The sequence below is a fragment of the Acanthochromis polyacanthus genome, chromosome 9 (genome assembly GCF_021347895.1).
Source record: "Acanthochromis polyacanthus isolate Apoly-LR-REF ecotype Palm Island chromosome 9, KAUST_Apoly_ChrSc, whole genome shotgun sequence".
NCBI lineage: Eukaryota > Metazoa > Chordata > Actinopteri > Pomacentridae > Acanthochromis > Acanthochromis polyacanthus.
The window spans coordinates 2,564,484-2,577,160 of record NC_067121.1 but is presented as its reverse complement, the minus strand read 5'-3'; the positions used below and the strand labels follow the sequence as shown (position 1 = coordinate 2,577,160).

Genomic DNA, 12,677 nt, shown 5'->3' with positions numbered 1-12,677 from the left:
CAGAGTCAAAAATAACACCCAGGTTTTTTACAAATTCTGCTGGTTTAAAAACTTGTAATTTAGGTAAAAGTTTCTCTCTCTGACCTTCAGGACCAATAACTAAAACCTCAGTTTTGTCCTGGTTGAGCTGTAAGAAGTTCGCTGCCATCCATGACTTAATGTCTAAAATACACTTTAAAGGGTTTCTATCGGCCCTGTGTCATCAGGAGACACGGCGATGTACAGCTGTGTATCATCAGCGTAGCTATGGAAACTGATGCTGTGTCTCCTGATGAAGTCCCCAAGAGGAAGCATATAAAGATTAAAAAGAATGAGACCTAAAATTGACCCCTGGGGAACCCCACAACTAATTTCGTTGGTTCCTGAGGAACACGTATCCATATTTACATATAAACATCGGTCTGTGAGGTAAGAAGTGATCCAGTTAAAACAGTACCAGAGAGGCCGACCAGGTGTCTGAGTGTGTTCAATAAAATGTGATAGTCTATTGTATCAAAAGCGGCGCTTAGATCCAGTAGAACCAACACTGTTAGTTTTTTATTATCTACATTCCACCTGATATTTAAAATCTTTAAAAGTGCTGTCTCTGTCAGGGCCTCCTCCTTCCCCGTCCCTCCTGACATCCTCTTCCCTTTCCTCTATTTCTCTCTTTCCTTTTCTCGTCCTTGCTTGCTCCCTCTCTCTCTCTCCACCGTGCCTCATGGCTGGCTCCACTTGACAGTCAGCGTTTCCACAGAGTCCGGACAGCTGTGGTTCATTCATGTGATTACACCCCGTGCAGTAAAAAGACCGGTTCCAACATTCAACCTTCGCCAGATTGTAAACTCGACTACACTGTCAGTTTCCCTCTTGCTTCTTAAAGACCTGTTGAGAGTTAGAAATTAATACTAACGCTTACCTGTTTTTCTCTTGTCCAGAGCGACCCTACTGTCCAGACTCCCCTCCCTTCCTGCCTTCCCTCTCGTGCTCCCCTTCGGACTCCCCCCCCTGGTTTCCCCTCCTAGACCCCCGGACCCTTCTGCCGCCTTTCCGGACCTCTGGACCTTCCTGCCGCCTCGTGCCCCCCGTTGCCCGGGTCCCTTCCCGTCCTGTCTGCCCCTTTGAGCTCCTCCTCGGATTCCCCTCCTGGATCCCGGACCCTCCTGCCGCCTCGCCACCCCGGACCCTCTGCACCTGGCTTCCCGCCGTGGACATTCTGCGTCTTCGGTCCTCCCGCTGCCACGAACGCTACCCACGCTAGTTAACCGCTCGCTGCTCCGTCCTGTCCCCCGCTGACCGCGGGTCTCCGGTTCAGCCGCTCCATCCCCAGGCATCCCCCCACGATCCCCTCCCGGATTCTCCTCCGACCCCTCACCCCACCACGAACCCCTCCGCATCTCTAAATAAACCAATCGAGAAACCTGTCTTGTCGCAGTGGTGTGCTCTCTGCCTGGGTTCTCCTGCCTGAACCGTGACAGTCTCTGTACTGTGGTTCATCCTGAAACCAGAATGATGTCTTTCTAAAATGTTAATTCTGTTTAAAAAGTAATTGACTTGGTTAAGAACCAGTTTTTCTAAAATTTTACTTAAAAATGGCAAGTTGGATACAGGACGGTAGTTATTAAAAACATTGGGGTCTAAACTGCTCTTCTTCAGAACGGGCTTCACCACCGCCGTTTTAAAGGCAGTGGGGAAGACACCCATCTGAAGAGAGCAGTTCATTATGTTTAAAAACTGTTCCTCAAAGAATCCATAAAATGATTTTAGAAGTGTTGTGGGAATAGGATCTAAAAGGCAGGTTGTTGGGTTTACTTGGGAGAAAACTCGACCAAGTGTCCTTGCATCAACCAGGACAAAACTCTCCAGGGTTTCCTCAGGCAAGGACAGCAGATCAGATGTGTTAACAGGGAAGACTTGGTGGGATAAAAGGCTGGATCTGATGTCCTTGATTTTGGTTCTGAAGTGGTCTGCAAAGTTCTCACAGAGAGCATCTGTTGGTGCCTTAAAAGCTTTATTAAAATTAGTGCCTGCTAAAATATTAAGTGGAGAAGAGGAACCGGGGGTTGTTTTTATGCTCTGTGATGAGTTGTGAGAAATGAGAAGTTCTTGCCTGTTTCACTGTTTTATTGTAGGTTTTGAGTTGTTGACGTAGCATTTCATTGTGTACTGTTAACTTGGATTTCCTCCATCTCCTCTCAGCACTCCTTTTTAATTGATTGATTTTATCATTCCTCTTTTCCATCAGCAGCTTCCTGAATAGCTAAACCTTTGTCCATTAGTGTAAGTTTAAATCTTTAAAGTCCATGTTTGCATGGCAGTCTTCCTCACCTGCTGCTTTGCCTCCAGAACCTCCAGTGAACAGGTGGACTGTGTCTCCTCACTGCGGTCATCTACCAGAACTACAGCTTCCTGGTCCTGCAGTCAAACTGATCAAAGGGCATTTAGAGGACACAAAATGCCTCAGCATATTATTAGATCATTTATCATATTGAGTTACTGTGACAGGACAAATAGCCACCTCTGACTGATGCTAACAGAATGCAGGGAAACAGCTCTGGGTGAATTCTAGATGAGGTGGAACAGAGACTGCCCTAATCACCTGTCGTGCTTCAGGCATGTTTGTGGGTTTTATTACAGAAAGGAAGAGCTTAATCTCAACAAATTAGCAATTATCTTCTCTTTCACTTCTAGTCAGGAATAATATTTTTGAAATATATGCAGATTCACTTCTAGCAGGGAAGCATGGCCGTGGCAGCATCATGATGTGAAGCACGGTGGAGGCAGCATCATGATGTGAAGCACGGTGGAGGCAGCATCATGATGTGAAGCACGGTGGAGGCAGCATCATGATGTGAAGCATGGTGGAGGCAGCATCATGATGTTCCTCAGCAGCAGGTCCTGGAAGGCTGGTAAAGGTAGAGGGTAAATAAATCCTGGAGGACAACCTGATGCAGTCTGAAGAGAACTGAGACGTGGAAAAGATCAGTTTTCCATCCAGACGATGAGTCAAAGCAAACAAAGATCCTCAGGAGACCAGGATGGAGCTTTATGTCCATCAGACTAGATGATACGTTTGGTCCTCAGTCTGAGCCTCTACTTCCTGTCTAAGGTGTGGTAAACAGGTGTGCTGACATGTTCAGCGTTAGAGAACTTTCCTTCCTGACTCTGACTGCAGCAGCTGTGCTGCTTTCTGCCTGTATCATATTTAAACTTCTCTTGTTGGTTTGTGATTAGAGCTTTTTGTTCTACCTGTTCATGTTTGGTCATCTGGTGGGAGCTCCACCCCTTACCTGTAAGCACGTTCAGAGCTGGAAACACTGAGTGACTCACCAGGTTGATATCCAGCTTCAAGTGAATGTTGTTCAGTGAAGTCAGATAATAAAGTTAACCTGGACTAGCTAACCTGGACTAGCTAATCCAGATTAGTTAAAAAGCCTGAACTCAATCCCAACATCATGAAAAACTTCCATCACATTTCCAATCTTCCCTTTCCGTCAAAAATCCTGGAACGTGTCGTAGCTACCCAAATCAAACCCATCTCACCTCCAATGCCCTGTTTGAACCCTTTCAATCTGGTTTCGCTCACAACACAGCACTGAAACAGCCTTTCTTAAAGTCACAATGACATCCTCCTCTCTGCAGACTCTGGCCTCTTCAACATCCTCATCATGCTCGACCTCACTGCAGCCCTCGAAACCATCAACCACGCCATCCTCCTCTCCCGCCTGGAATCACTTAACATCACTGGTACCGCCCTCTCCTGGCTCAGATTGTATCTTTCGGACAGACAACAATTCATCAGCATCAATAATTGCTCCTTTCGCTGCAAGGTGTCCCCCATGGTTCGGTTCTCGGCCCCCTCCTATTCATCCTCTACATCCTCCCTCTTAGTAATATCATCTGCAAACATGGTCTCCACTTCCACTGCTACGCTGCTGACATACAGATCTACATCTCAACCAAATCCATCACCCCCACAACCTGCTCCACCCTGACCAACTGCCTCAGTTAAATAAAAACATGGATGCAAAGTAACTTTCTACAATTAAACTACAATAAATCAGACATGATCATCATCGAACACCGACAGCTTCACCCTCACCTTCCATCCCTAATCTGGGACTCATTCTGAACAGCAACCTCACCTTCCAACAACACACCAACCAGATCACCTGGACCGCCTTCTTTCACCTCTAGAGCATCAAATGCCTCCACAACTCACTTTCCTTCCCTCTGATGAAACCCTCATCCTGCCTTCATCACATCCAGAACTGACTACAGCATTGTCTATGGTTCATCTTCAAAAGTCCTCACTAAGCTTCAGTATATCCAGAACTCTGCTGCCCGCGTCCTCACCTACTCCTGTCCTCCAAAACCTCCACTGGCTCCCCGTACCACAATACATCCAGTTCAAAGTCCTCCTGCTGACCCACAAAGCCCTCCATAACCCCATACCTCACAGACCTGCTCCACACTCCTTCTACTGCCCCATACCTCACAGACCTGCTCCACATTCCGTCCCGCAGCCTTCGTTCATCTAATGCAAACCTTCCCCGCCCCCGTTTAGAACCAAGCCCTGAACCTGGAAGGACAGAACCTTCTCCATATCTGCCCCCACACATCCATGACGGCACCAATGTGACCACCTTCAGATCACTCCTCAAGCCTCATCTGTTCAGAACTGCTTTTAACACATGACACCAACTTATTTTTGTGATATATTTTATGGCTTGTTTTACAAAGTTCCTTTATTTTTACTGTTTGCTGATTTTACATGTAAAGTGTCTTTGAGTGTTCTAAAAAGAACTATACAAATAAAATTTATTATTATTTCACCTGGATTAGCTGACCTGGCATCATGGAGCAGGTCTCAGGTGTTTCCAGGTAACAGTTCATCAACACACCTGTAGGCCGCGCTGTTCTCTGAGCACAGCACAAACCACAGCAGTCATGTAACTTCATCAGAGTTTAATCTGACACAAACTCTCCACCTGACAGGTGTCACTACTTACCCATAATTCATCACTGCATGTCCCTGTCAGCGCCTCCTGCAGGCAGATCAGTATGTCCTGAGGGGGCGCTGTGGGGCATTTACATGTAGGAGAACATCCAAAACATTTCATCATCCTGCTGTCCTCCACCACAATTCATGTTCACATCAGCTGCATGTGTATGCCCTGTTAGCCTGTTAGCCTAGCTTAGCATAAAGGCTGGGGAAACTGACAGCCTAACTTAGCAAAAAGGCTGGGGGAAGTGTTAGCCTAGCTTAGCAAAAAGGCTGGGGAAACTGTTAGCCTAGCTCAGCATAAAGGCTGGGGAAACTGATAGCCTAGCTTAGCATAAAGGTTGGGGAAATTGTTAGCCTAACTTAACACAAAGGCTGGACACAGGAAGAAATTGCTAGCTTAGCTTAGCATAAAGGCTGGATGCATGAAGATACTGTTAGGCTAGCGTAGCTAAGGGCTGGAAACATGGGGTAACAGTTAGCTTAGCTCAAACTGTTGTCTTAGTTTCAGAAGTTTTAATGAAATCTGTCATTTTAACTTGTCTCCATGGAAACACAGCAAACAGTCACTCTGGTTGGGCATTTAACCCCGAGGAAGTCTGTTAAGGTAAACCCTCACTTTTATCTGACAGGCACAACAGTAAATAATGAGCCGTGTTTCCTGATTTTAGGACCCACAGAGGACCCAGGATGGAACCCTGAGGAACCCCTCAGGAGCCTGTTGGCTAATATTCAGTCACAGGTTGTTTGTCTGAAGACAAATGTGTCAGCTAAGCTACAGCTAAGCTAGCATGTCCTGATGTGTTCTTGTGGGGGTCAGAAGAATCTGATGCTGGTTGGACTCGTCAGAACACGAGCCTGAGAACGTTCCACTGTTCTTCACTCAGCATTCTGCTCAAAGTATAAGTTAAAAGTTCACAGCTGCTCCATGTTCAGGCACGCTCAGAATCTGCTGAGTCACAGGTGCCCACTCAAACAGCCGAGTCGGAGAAGCAGTCCTGGTTCTAGTCCCGGTCCAGGTTCTAGCAGAGCTCGGTTTTCCTCTGCAGGTACTGCAGGATGGAGTCGGTGCCCTGAGACGAGCCCCAGACTCTCTTCAGTGCTTCACACTCGCGTTCGTTGGCCTGTTCCAGAGCACCGCGGCTGGTATTCCTCATCAGGGCTTTGGACTCCTTCAGAACCTGCAGCAGAACCACAGACGCATGGAGAGTGAGAACCACAGACGCATGGAGAATAAGAACCACAGACACATGGAGAATAAGAACCACAGACGCATGGAGAATAAGAACCACAGACGCATGGAGAATAAGAACCCGAAGAACCAGACAACAGGCGAGACCATCAACTGACATTAAACAAACCATCTAAGTAAAACCATCTCCAATACCTTCATGATCAAAGTTATACTTCAGTCTCTGTGTGTGTGTTACTGTGTGTGTGTGTTACTGTGTGTGTTACTGTGTCTGTTACTGTGCATGTGTTACTGTGTGCGTTACTGTGTGTGTTACAGTGTGAGTGTTACAGTGTGTGTGTGTGTTACTGTGCATGTGTGACTGTGTGTGTTACAGTGTGAGTGTTACTGTGTGTGTGTGTGTGTTACTGTGTGAGTGTTACAGTGTGTGTGTTACTGTGTGTGTGTGTGTTACTGTGGGTGTGTGTTACTGACCAGTGAGTCGACCGTCACCAGCTCTTTGATCCTCAGCATCACTTCCTGGGTGAAGGTTCCCGGCCACAGAACCTGAGACACCAGACCTTTAGAACACGCCTCCTGGGCCGTCAACTTCCTGCCGCTCAGCAGCAGCTCATTGGCCTGTTGGAGAACAGAGAGTGAGGAGGAGGAGCATCGAGGGGGAGAACAGGGGGAGGTGGTACCAGTAACTGACCGAGGCTAGCCCCATGATTCGGGGGAAGGTGAAGGAGGCGCAGGCGTCAGGCGTCTGGCCGTAGCTCGTGTACGGCGTCTGGAACCAGGCCTTCTCATTGGCCCACACCACGTCACACAGCGGTAAGATGGCCGCCCCCAGGCCAAGCGCCGGGCCGTTGACAGCCGCCACGATGGGCTTCCTGAACTGGATGAAGGTGTTGACGAAGGTTCTGAAGAGAAGGAGGAAGAGGTCAGAGGTCAACGCTTCGTACTCACTGATGACATCACACAGCGCCGCCACCCGTCTAAATGTTAGGGTTACCTGATAGTCTCAGCCATCTTGATGCTCTCCTTCTTCCTGTCATCCGTCAGGCGTCTGATGAAATACAGGAAGTCGAGGCCGCAGCAGAACACGCTGCCCACGGCGCCCAGCAACACCAGTTTACTGTCGTCTGACGCCGCCGTCGCCATGGCACTCTGGATCTCCTTCATCACCTGACAGGGAGGAGGAAGTCCAGGTGATCAGTTTGTTTACTGTTCGGGGGAACAGTCTAAAAGAAGGGGCGGGGCCTCACCTCGGGGTTCAGCGTGTTGTTCTCGGAGCTCTTGGTGGACAGCAGGATGTGGGTGAAGCCGTCTTGTTTCTTGACCACGATGTCGCGGTAACGGTAGGCGCTCTCCGTCTGTCGAACGCTGAACCTCAGACGTTTGTCGAACGCCGACCGCTCCTCTAGACGCCGTTTCCCCGTCACACTGGTTGCCCCGGCAACAGCACTCTGCACACCTGACATCCCGCTGGCAGCGACGGCCTCCATCAGCGCTGAGCTCCCTGGAGGAGACAGGAGGAGGAGAATCTGTGTTCAGGTTTAAATTACTCTCCAGCACCTTTATGATCAAAGTTTCCTCTTTGGGTTTTAAGCAGGAGAAGTCAGGGAGAAGTGGCTTGTGGCGGTTGAGCGTTCATAGCGATGCTGCTCTTCCTATGACTGTGAAGCAGAACTCAGCGAGCGTTGGATGGTTCACCCACTGATAGGGAACGTGAGCTGCTTCAGACAGGCTAGTTTGACCCGACTGATGATGTGTGGAAATAGTAATCCTGCTCAGAAAAAAACACTCATACTATAGATTCAAACCGAGTCCCTCAGAACATGAAGATCAGAAACAGTCTCCTGTGTCTGCAGTGAACATTTAAAAGATGTCTGTTTATTTTCCTCCCTGTCTGTGGTTCCTTCCTGACCCTGTCGAACGCATGGCTCTGTGTTTTAAGGAGATAAAACGTGAAGAAAGAAAATAATCCAGACGATAATCTGAGGCTTCGTGTTGTGAAACGACAGTAAAGAAAAACTAAAGTGAAGTGATTATCGTAATAACTGCTGATAAAGGGAACAGTTAACAAACGTACCGATTAAAGTTAGGACTTGCTGCCATGTTGGACCTGAACAGGTGAGGGAGGACTCACCTGTGCCGCTGAGGGAGCGCATGGCAGCGGGCGTGATGGGGGCCCGGGGCGGGGACAGGGGGTTCTGGCTCCGGGGTCGGGTGCCCATGCGGGCCCTCTCCTCTCCAGGCCCCAGCTGGACTCCTGTAGGTTTCTCCAGCAGGGCCACCTCAGGCGGGACCAGGTGAGCTTCCTGAGCTCCGGCCTCCAGGCTGTGAGCCGCCTCACTGGGAGACTCCTCTGAGTCCAGGCGGCTGTTCATGGGGCTCTTGGGGACCAGGATCTTGATGCCGGTCTTGGACAGGTCGACGCTGCGGCGGGCGGAGCCGGCTGGAGACGCTGACATCAGAGCGCTGCTGAACCTATCGGGTTGCTGCTGGGAGGCCGGCCGGGTCAGTCCGGCGGGGTGCAGAGGAGGCGGGCCGAGAGGAGCTTTCACCTGGTGACAGTCTCCGGCTACACCTGGGCTGATGTCACCGCGGGCAGTGGGCGGCGGCCTGCAGAGTGGCCTGTGGGCGGAGCTACAGTGGAGGCTGGGCGAGCTGCGGGTGGAGCGCAGCAGCGTGGCGTCTCTCTGCCGCTCAGCGTACTGACGGTTAAACTCATGAACGTAGATCATGCAGGTAGACAGGTGAGTCTCCGGTTCCCAGGTGTCCCCCTCAGAGCCGTAGCCTCTCCACCTGACCAGGTACTCCACCTTCCCCTTCTTGTTCTTCCTCTTGTCCACGATGCGCTCCACCTGCAGGTCACAGCGGTGAACACTGTTTAAACATCCATCCCAATAATTCACCGGTTTTAATATCTGCTGTTCAGTTACAGATACTCATTAATTAATTAACTCGTTAATTAATGAATTAACTACATGTCAGTTCGCACAGAGAGGTGAAGCGTTCTTAAGCTACAGAGAAACATACAAGTCTAGTTTGGACTCACTTTGTATAAATCATTTAAAGGTAAATAAAGTCCACAACTTATAATGTGCCTCTGGATTGTCCTATAAATAAAACGACTTACTATTATTACTATCACCATGGTTATAATTACTAGTATTATTCTTAAGCACTACTTTGGTTTACAAACGATCTTCTCCAGGTCCCCGTACTTTACGGTGACTTCTCTGGGGCTAAACTTAAAACAGTTTTAGTATAATTCTGGTATTTCCTGTTATTCCTCAGCATTATCTGTAAACATATGTTAAGTTTCATTTCCGTCATTTAACGGTGTTTATTATCATAGAAGTGACATTTAACTTCATTAACGTTTTATTTTCATTAAGTCGTCAAACTACTAAATGATCAGAATCATGCTTCTGTATTTTTGCTTATAATCTAGGTGAGACTGACTTTCTGTTTTCATCACCAACAAGTTCTGGATTTGGAGAACAATCAGAGAAAAACGATTTAGCTGCTGAGCTGTAAATTATCCACCGTATCCACGGTGACCTAAGTTTACATCCAGATTGAACTCAGCTAAAAGTTTTAAAACAACATCAGATTTTTATAATCACAAAGTAGTTTAATTCTCCAGTTTAAAAGTAAACCTGCTCCCATTTCAAACTGAGTCACAATAAATTAAACTTTAATTGAAGTCGTTCTGCTTTCTGGAGGATAATAATCCTTTAGATGAGTCGCTAACAGTAAATCAGTAACCGATGGAGCTGAACCATTAAAACCTGATCAAAGTTTCTCACTCTCTGACTCCAGAAACTTTTCACATTATGATCAAAGACCTGGAGTCAGTCACACTGGAGAGGAGCAAAAAGTAGCAAACAGGAGGTAATGGAAGCAATCAGGAGCTAATGGTAGGTAGCAAGAGGTAATGATAGCAAGCAGGAGCTAATGCTAACTAACAAGAGGTAATGGTAGCTAACAGGAGCTAATGGTAGCTAACAGGAGCTAATGCTACTAAACAAGAGGTAATGGTAGCTAACAAGAGCTAATAGTAGCTAACAGGAGCTTATGGCAGCTAACAGGAGCTAATGCTAGCTATCAGGAGGTAATGGTAGCCAGCAGGAGCTAATGGTAGCTAACAGGAGCTAATGGTAGCTAACAGGAGATAATTATAGCTAACAGGAGCTAATGGTAGCTAACAAGAGATAATGATAGTGAACAGGAGTGAAAAGTAGCAAACAGAAGTCAACAGGAGCTAATGGTAGCTAAAAGAAGCAAACAGGAGCTAATGGTAGCTAGCAGGAGGTAATAGTAGCTAGCAGGAGCTAATGGTAGCTAACAGGAGCTAATGGTAGCTAACAAGAGGTAATGATAGTGAACAAGAGCGAAAAGTAGCAAACAGAAGTCAACAGGAGCTAATGGTAGCTAACAGGAGGTAATGGGAGCAATCAGGAGCTAATGGAGCTATCAGGATACAATGCAAGCTAACAGGATCTAATGGTAGCCAACAGGAGCTTATGTTAGCTAACAGGAGCTAATAAGCACTTATGGCAGCTAACAGGAGCTGACAGTAGCTAATAGGAGCTAACGGTACCTAATGGTAGCTAACAGGAACTAGTGTTAGAAAACAACAGCTAATGGTACCAAACAGGAGCTAATGGTTGCTAACAGGAGCCAACAGAAGTCAACAGGAGCCAACAGGGCTAATGATGGCTAACAGGGACAATCAAGTGCCAATGGTAGCTAACAAGCTAACAGGAGCATATGGTAGCTAACAGGAACTAAGGTAGCTCATGGTAGCTAACAGGAACTAATGGTAGCAAACAAGAGCTAATGGAAACCAACAGGAGCTAATGGTAGCCAACAGGAACTAATAGTAGCAAAATAGAGCTAATGGGAGCTAACAGGAGCAAACAGGAGCTAATGGCAGCTAGCAAAAGCTAATGGTAGCTAACAGAAGCCAACAGGAGCTAATGGTAGCTAACAGGAGCTAATGGGAGCTAACAGAGCTAATGGCAGCTAGTAAGAGCTAATGGTAGCTAACAAAGCCAACAGGAGCTAATGGTAGCTAACAGGAGCAAATAGGAGCTAATGGCAGCTAGCAAGAGCTAATGGTAGCCAACAAGAGATAATGATAGCTAACAGGAGTTAAGATAGCTAACAGGAGCTAATGGTAGCTAACAGGAGGTAATGATAGATAACAGGAGCTAATGGTAACTAATAGGAGCTAAAGGTAGCAAACAGAAGTCAACAGGTGCTAATGGTGGCTAAAAAGAGCAAACAGGAGCTAATGGTAGCTAGCAGGAGGTAATAGTAGCTAGCAGGAGCTAATGGTAGCTAACAGGAGCTAATGACAGCGAGCAAGAGCTAATGATAGCTAACAGGACCAATGGCAGTTTAACAGGGGCCAACAGAAGCTAATAGTAGCTAACAGAAGTCAACAGGAGCTAATGGTGGCTAAAAGGAACAAACAGGAGCTAATGGTAGCTAACAGGAGCTAACAGGAACTAATGGTAACTAAGAGCAGCTAACATCAGCTAACTGTAGCTAACTATACTGCTAGTTCCGTGAGCTAACCCAGGCTGTAATCTTTTTCCGGGTTAAAGTCCTCCACCTGTCTCGCCCCGACCCTCTTTACCGAGTCGACGAGCCGCTAACTAACCGCTTTCTGGACTTTTCGCCAGTTCTGCCGCCACAGCGCCTCAACTTCCCAAACTTAACCAACTCTCAGCCGCTAGCCACTGTTAGCATGTTAGCATCAGGTCGCACCTCATACAGCTCCTCCGTAGCCATGGAGACCGTGCGCGTTCACGAACAGCTTCCAGAAGCTTCTTCAGCTCAGAGCGACATGAGAGGAAGTTCGGTGTCGGTCCGGTGTCGGTCCGCCAGTAGTCTTTGAGTCCGCTCCTGACAGGACGGTCCCGTTATCACACTGCTGTTAGCCGTTAGCTGTTAGCAGCGCCCGCTCTTCTTCTTCAGACCGGACACTGTAGGGCGCAGCACCTGCCCCCTACAGGCAGCATCGGCCACTGCGCTTCCACAGAGGAGTCAGAAATATAACGGACCATAAATGTAAAAGCTGCCCGATAATTATACATAATAAATCATACTGTATTATTATTCTCATTGTCCACTGACCCCCTGTGTCATTTTAAATGTGCTCTAATAGCTTCTGATGGAGAATCCAGCTGATTGTGTTGATTTGTTCAGTGCTGTTCTTACAGACACCAAGGAAAGTGTTGATTGGAGATCAGCAGCAGACTAGAATGAAGTCAGTCCATGATAAATCAGCTCCAGGTCACACAGGTGAGTAGTTTTATACAGGTAAGTAGTTTTATACAGGTGACAGAACCACATGGATCTGCTGTCCTAATTCTGATGTTAACCAACTAAAGTCAGGACAAAGCTGCAGGAAACTAAACCAGAGACTAAACCAGAAACTACACCAGACAGAAAAGCTGCTGTCTGCCTGACATTTAGCTTTACAGTTAGCCTGATAGT

General features: G+C 47.4%; 1 protein-coding gene across 1 annotated transcript; it reads right to left on the bottom strand.

Annotated features, from left to right (window-relative positions):
* Positions 1 to 4,932: 4,932 nt before the first annotated feature.
* cdyl (chromodomain protein, Y-like) lies at positions 4,933 to 12,178 on the bottom strand. Its single transcript, XM_022211251.2, has 7 exons — positions 11,946 to 12,178; positions 8,308 to 9,025; positions 7,424 to 7,677; positions 7,171 to 7,343; positions 6,868 to 7,078; positions 6,651 to 6,794; positions 4,933 to 6,165 (listed from the first exon to the last, which is right to left on the bottom strand). Exons 1-7 carry the CDS (start codon positions 11,967 to 11,969, stop codon positions 6,007 to 6,009), a joined length of 1,683 nt encoding a protein of 560 aa, XP_022066943.1. The 5' UTR covers positions 11,970 to 12,178; the 3' UTR covers positions 4,933 to 6,006.
* Positions 12,179 to 12,677: the final 499 nt, after the last annotated feature.

Bases quoted from the DNA above. Each gene is read 5' to 3' on its own strand.
- cdyl (XM_022211251.2), bottom strand. From the start codon at position 11,969: ATGGCTACGGAGGAGCTGTATGAG. The intron at 7,344-7,423 runs GTGAGGCCCCGC...CCTCCCTGTCAG, and splicing joins ACAACACGCTGAACCCCGAG to GTGATGAAGGAGATCCAGAG. The intron at 6,166-6,650 runs GTCAGTAACACA...GTTCTGCTGCAG, and splicing joins TGGTGACGGTCGACTCACTG to GTTCTGAAGGAGTCCAAAGC.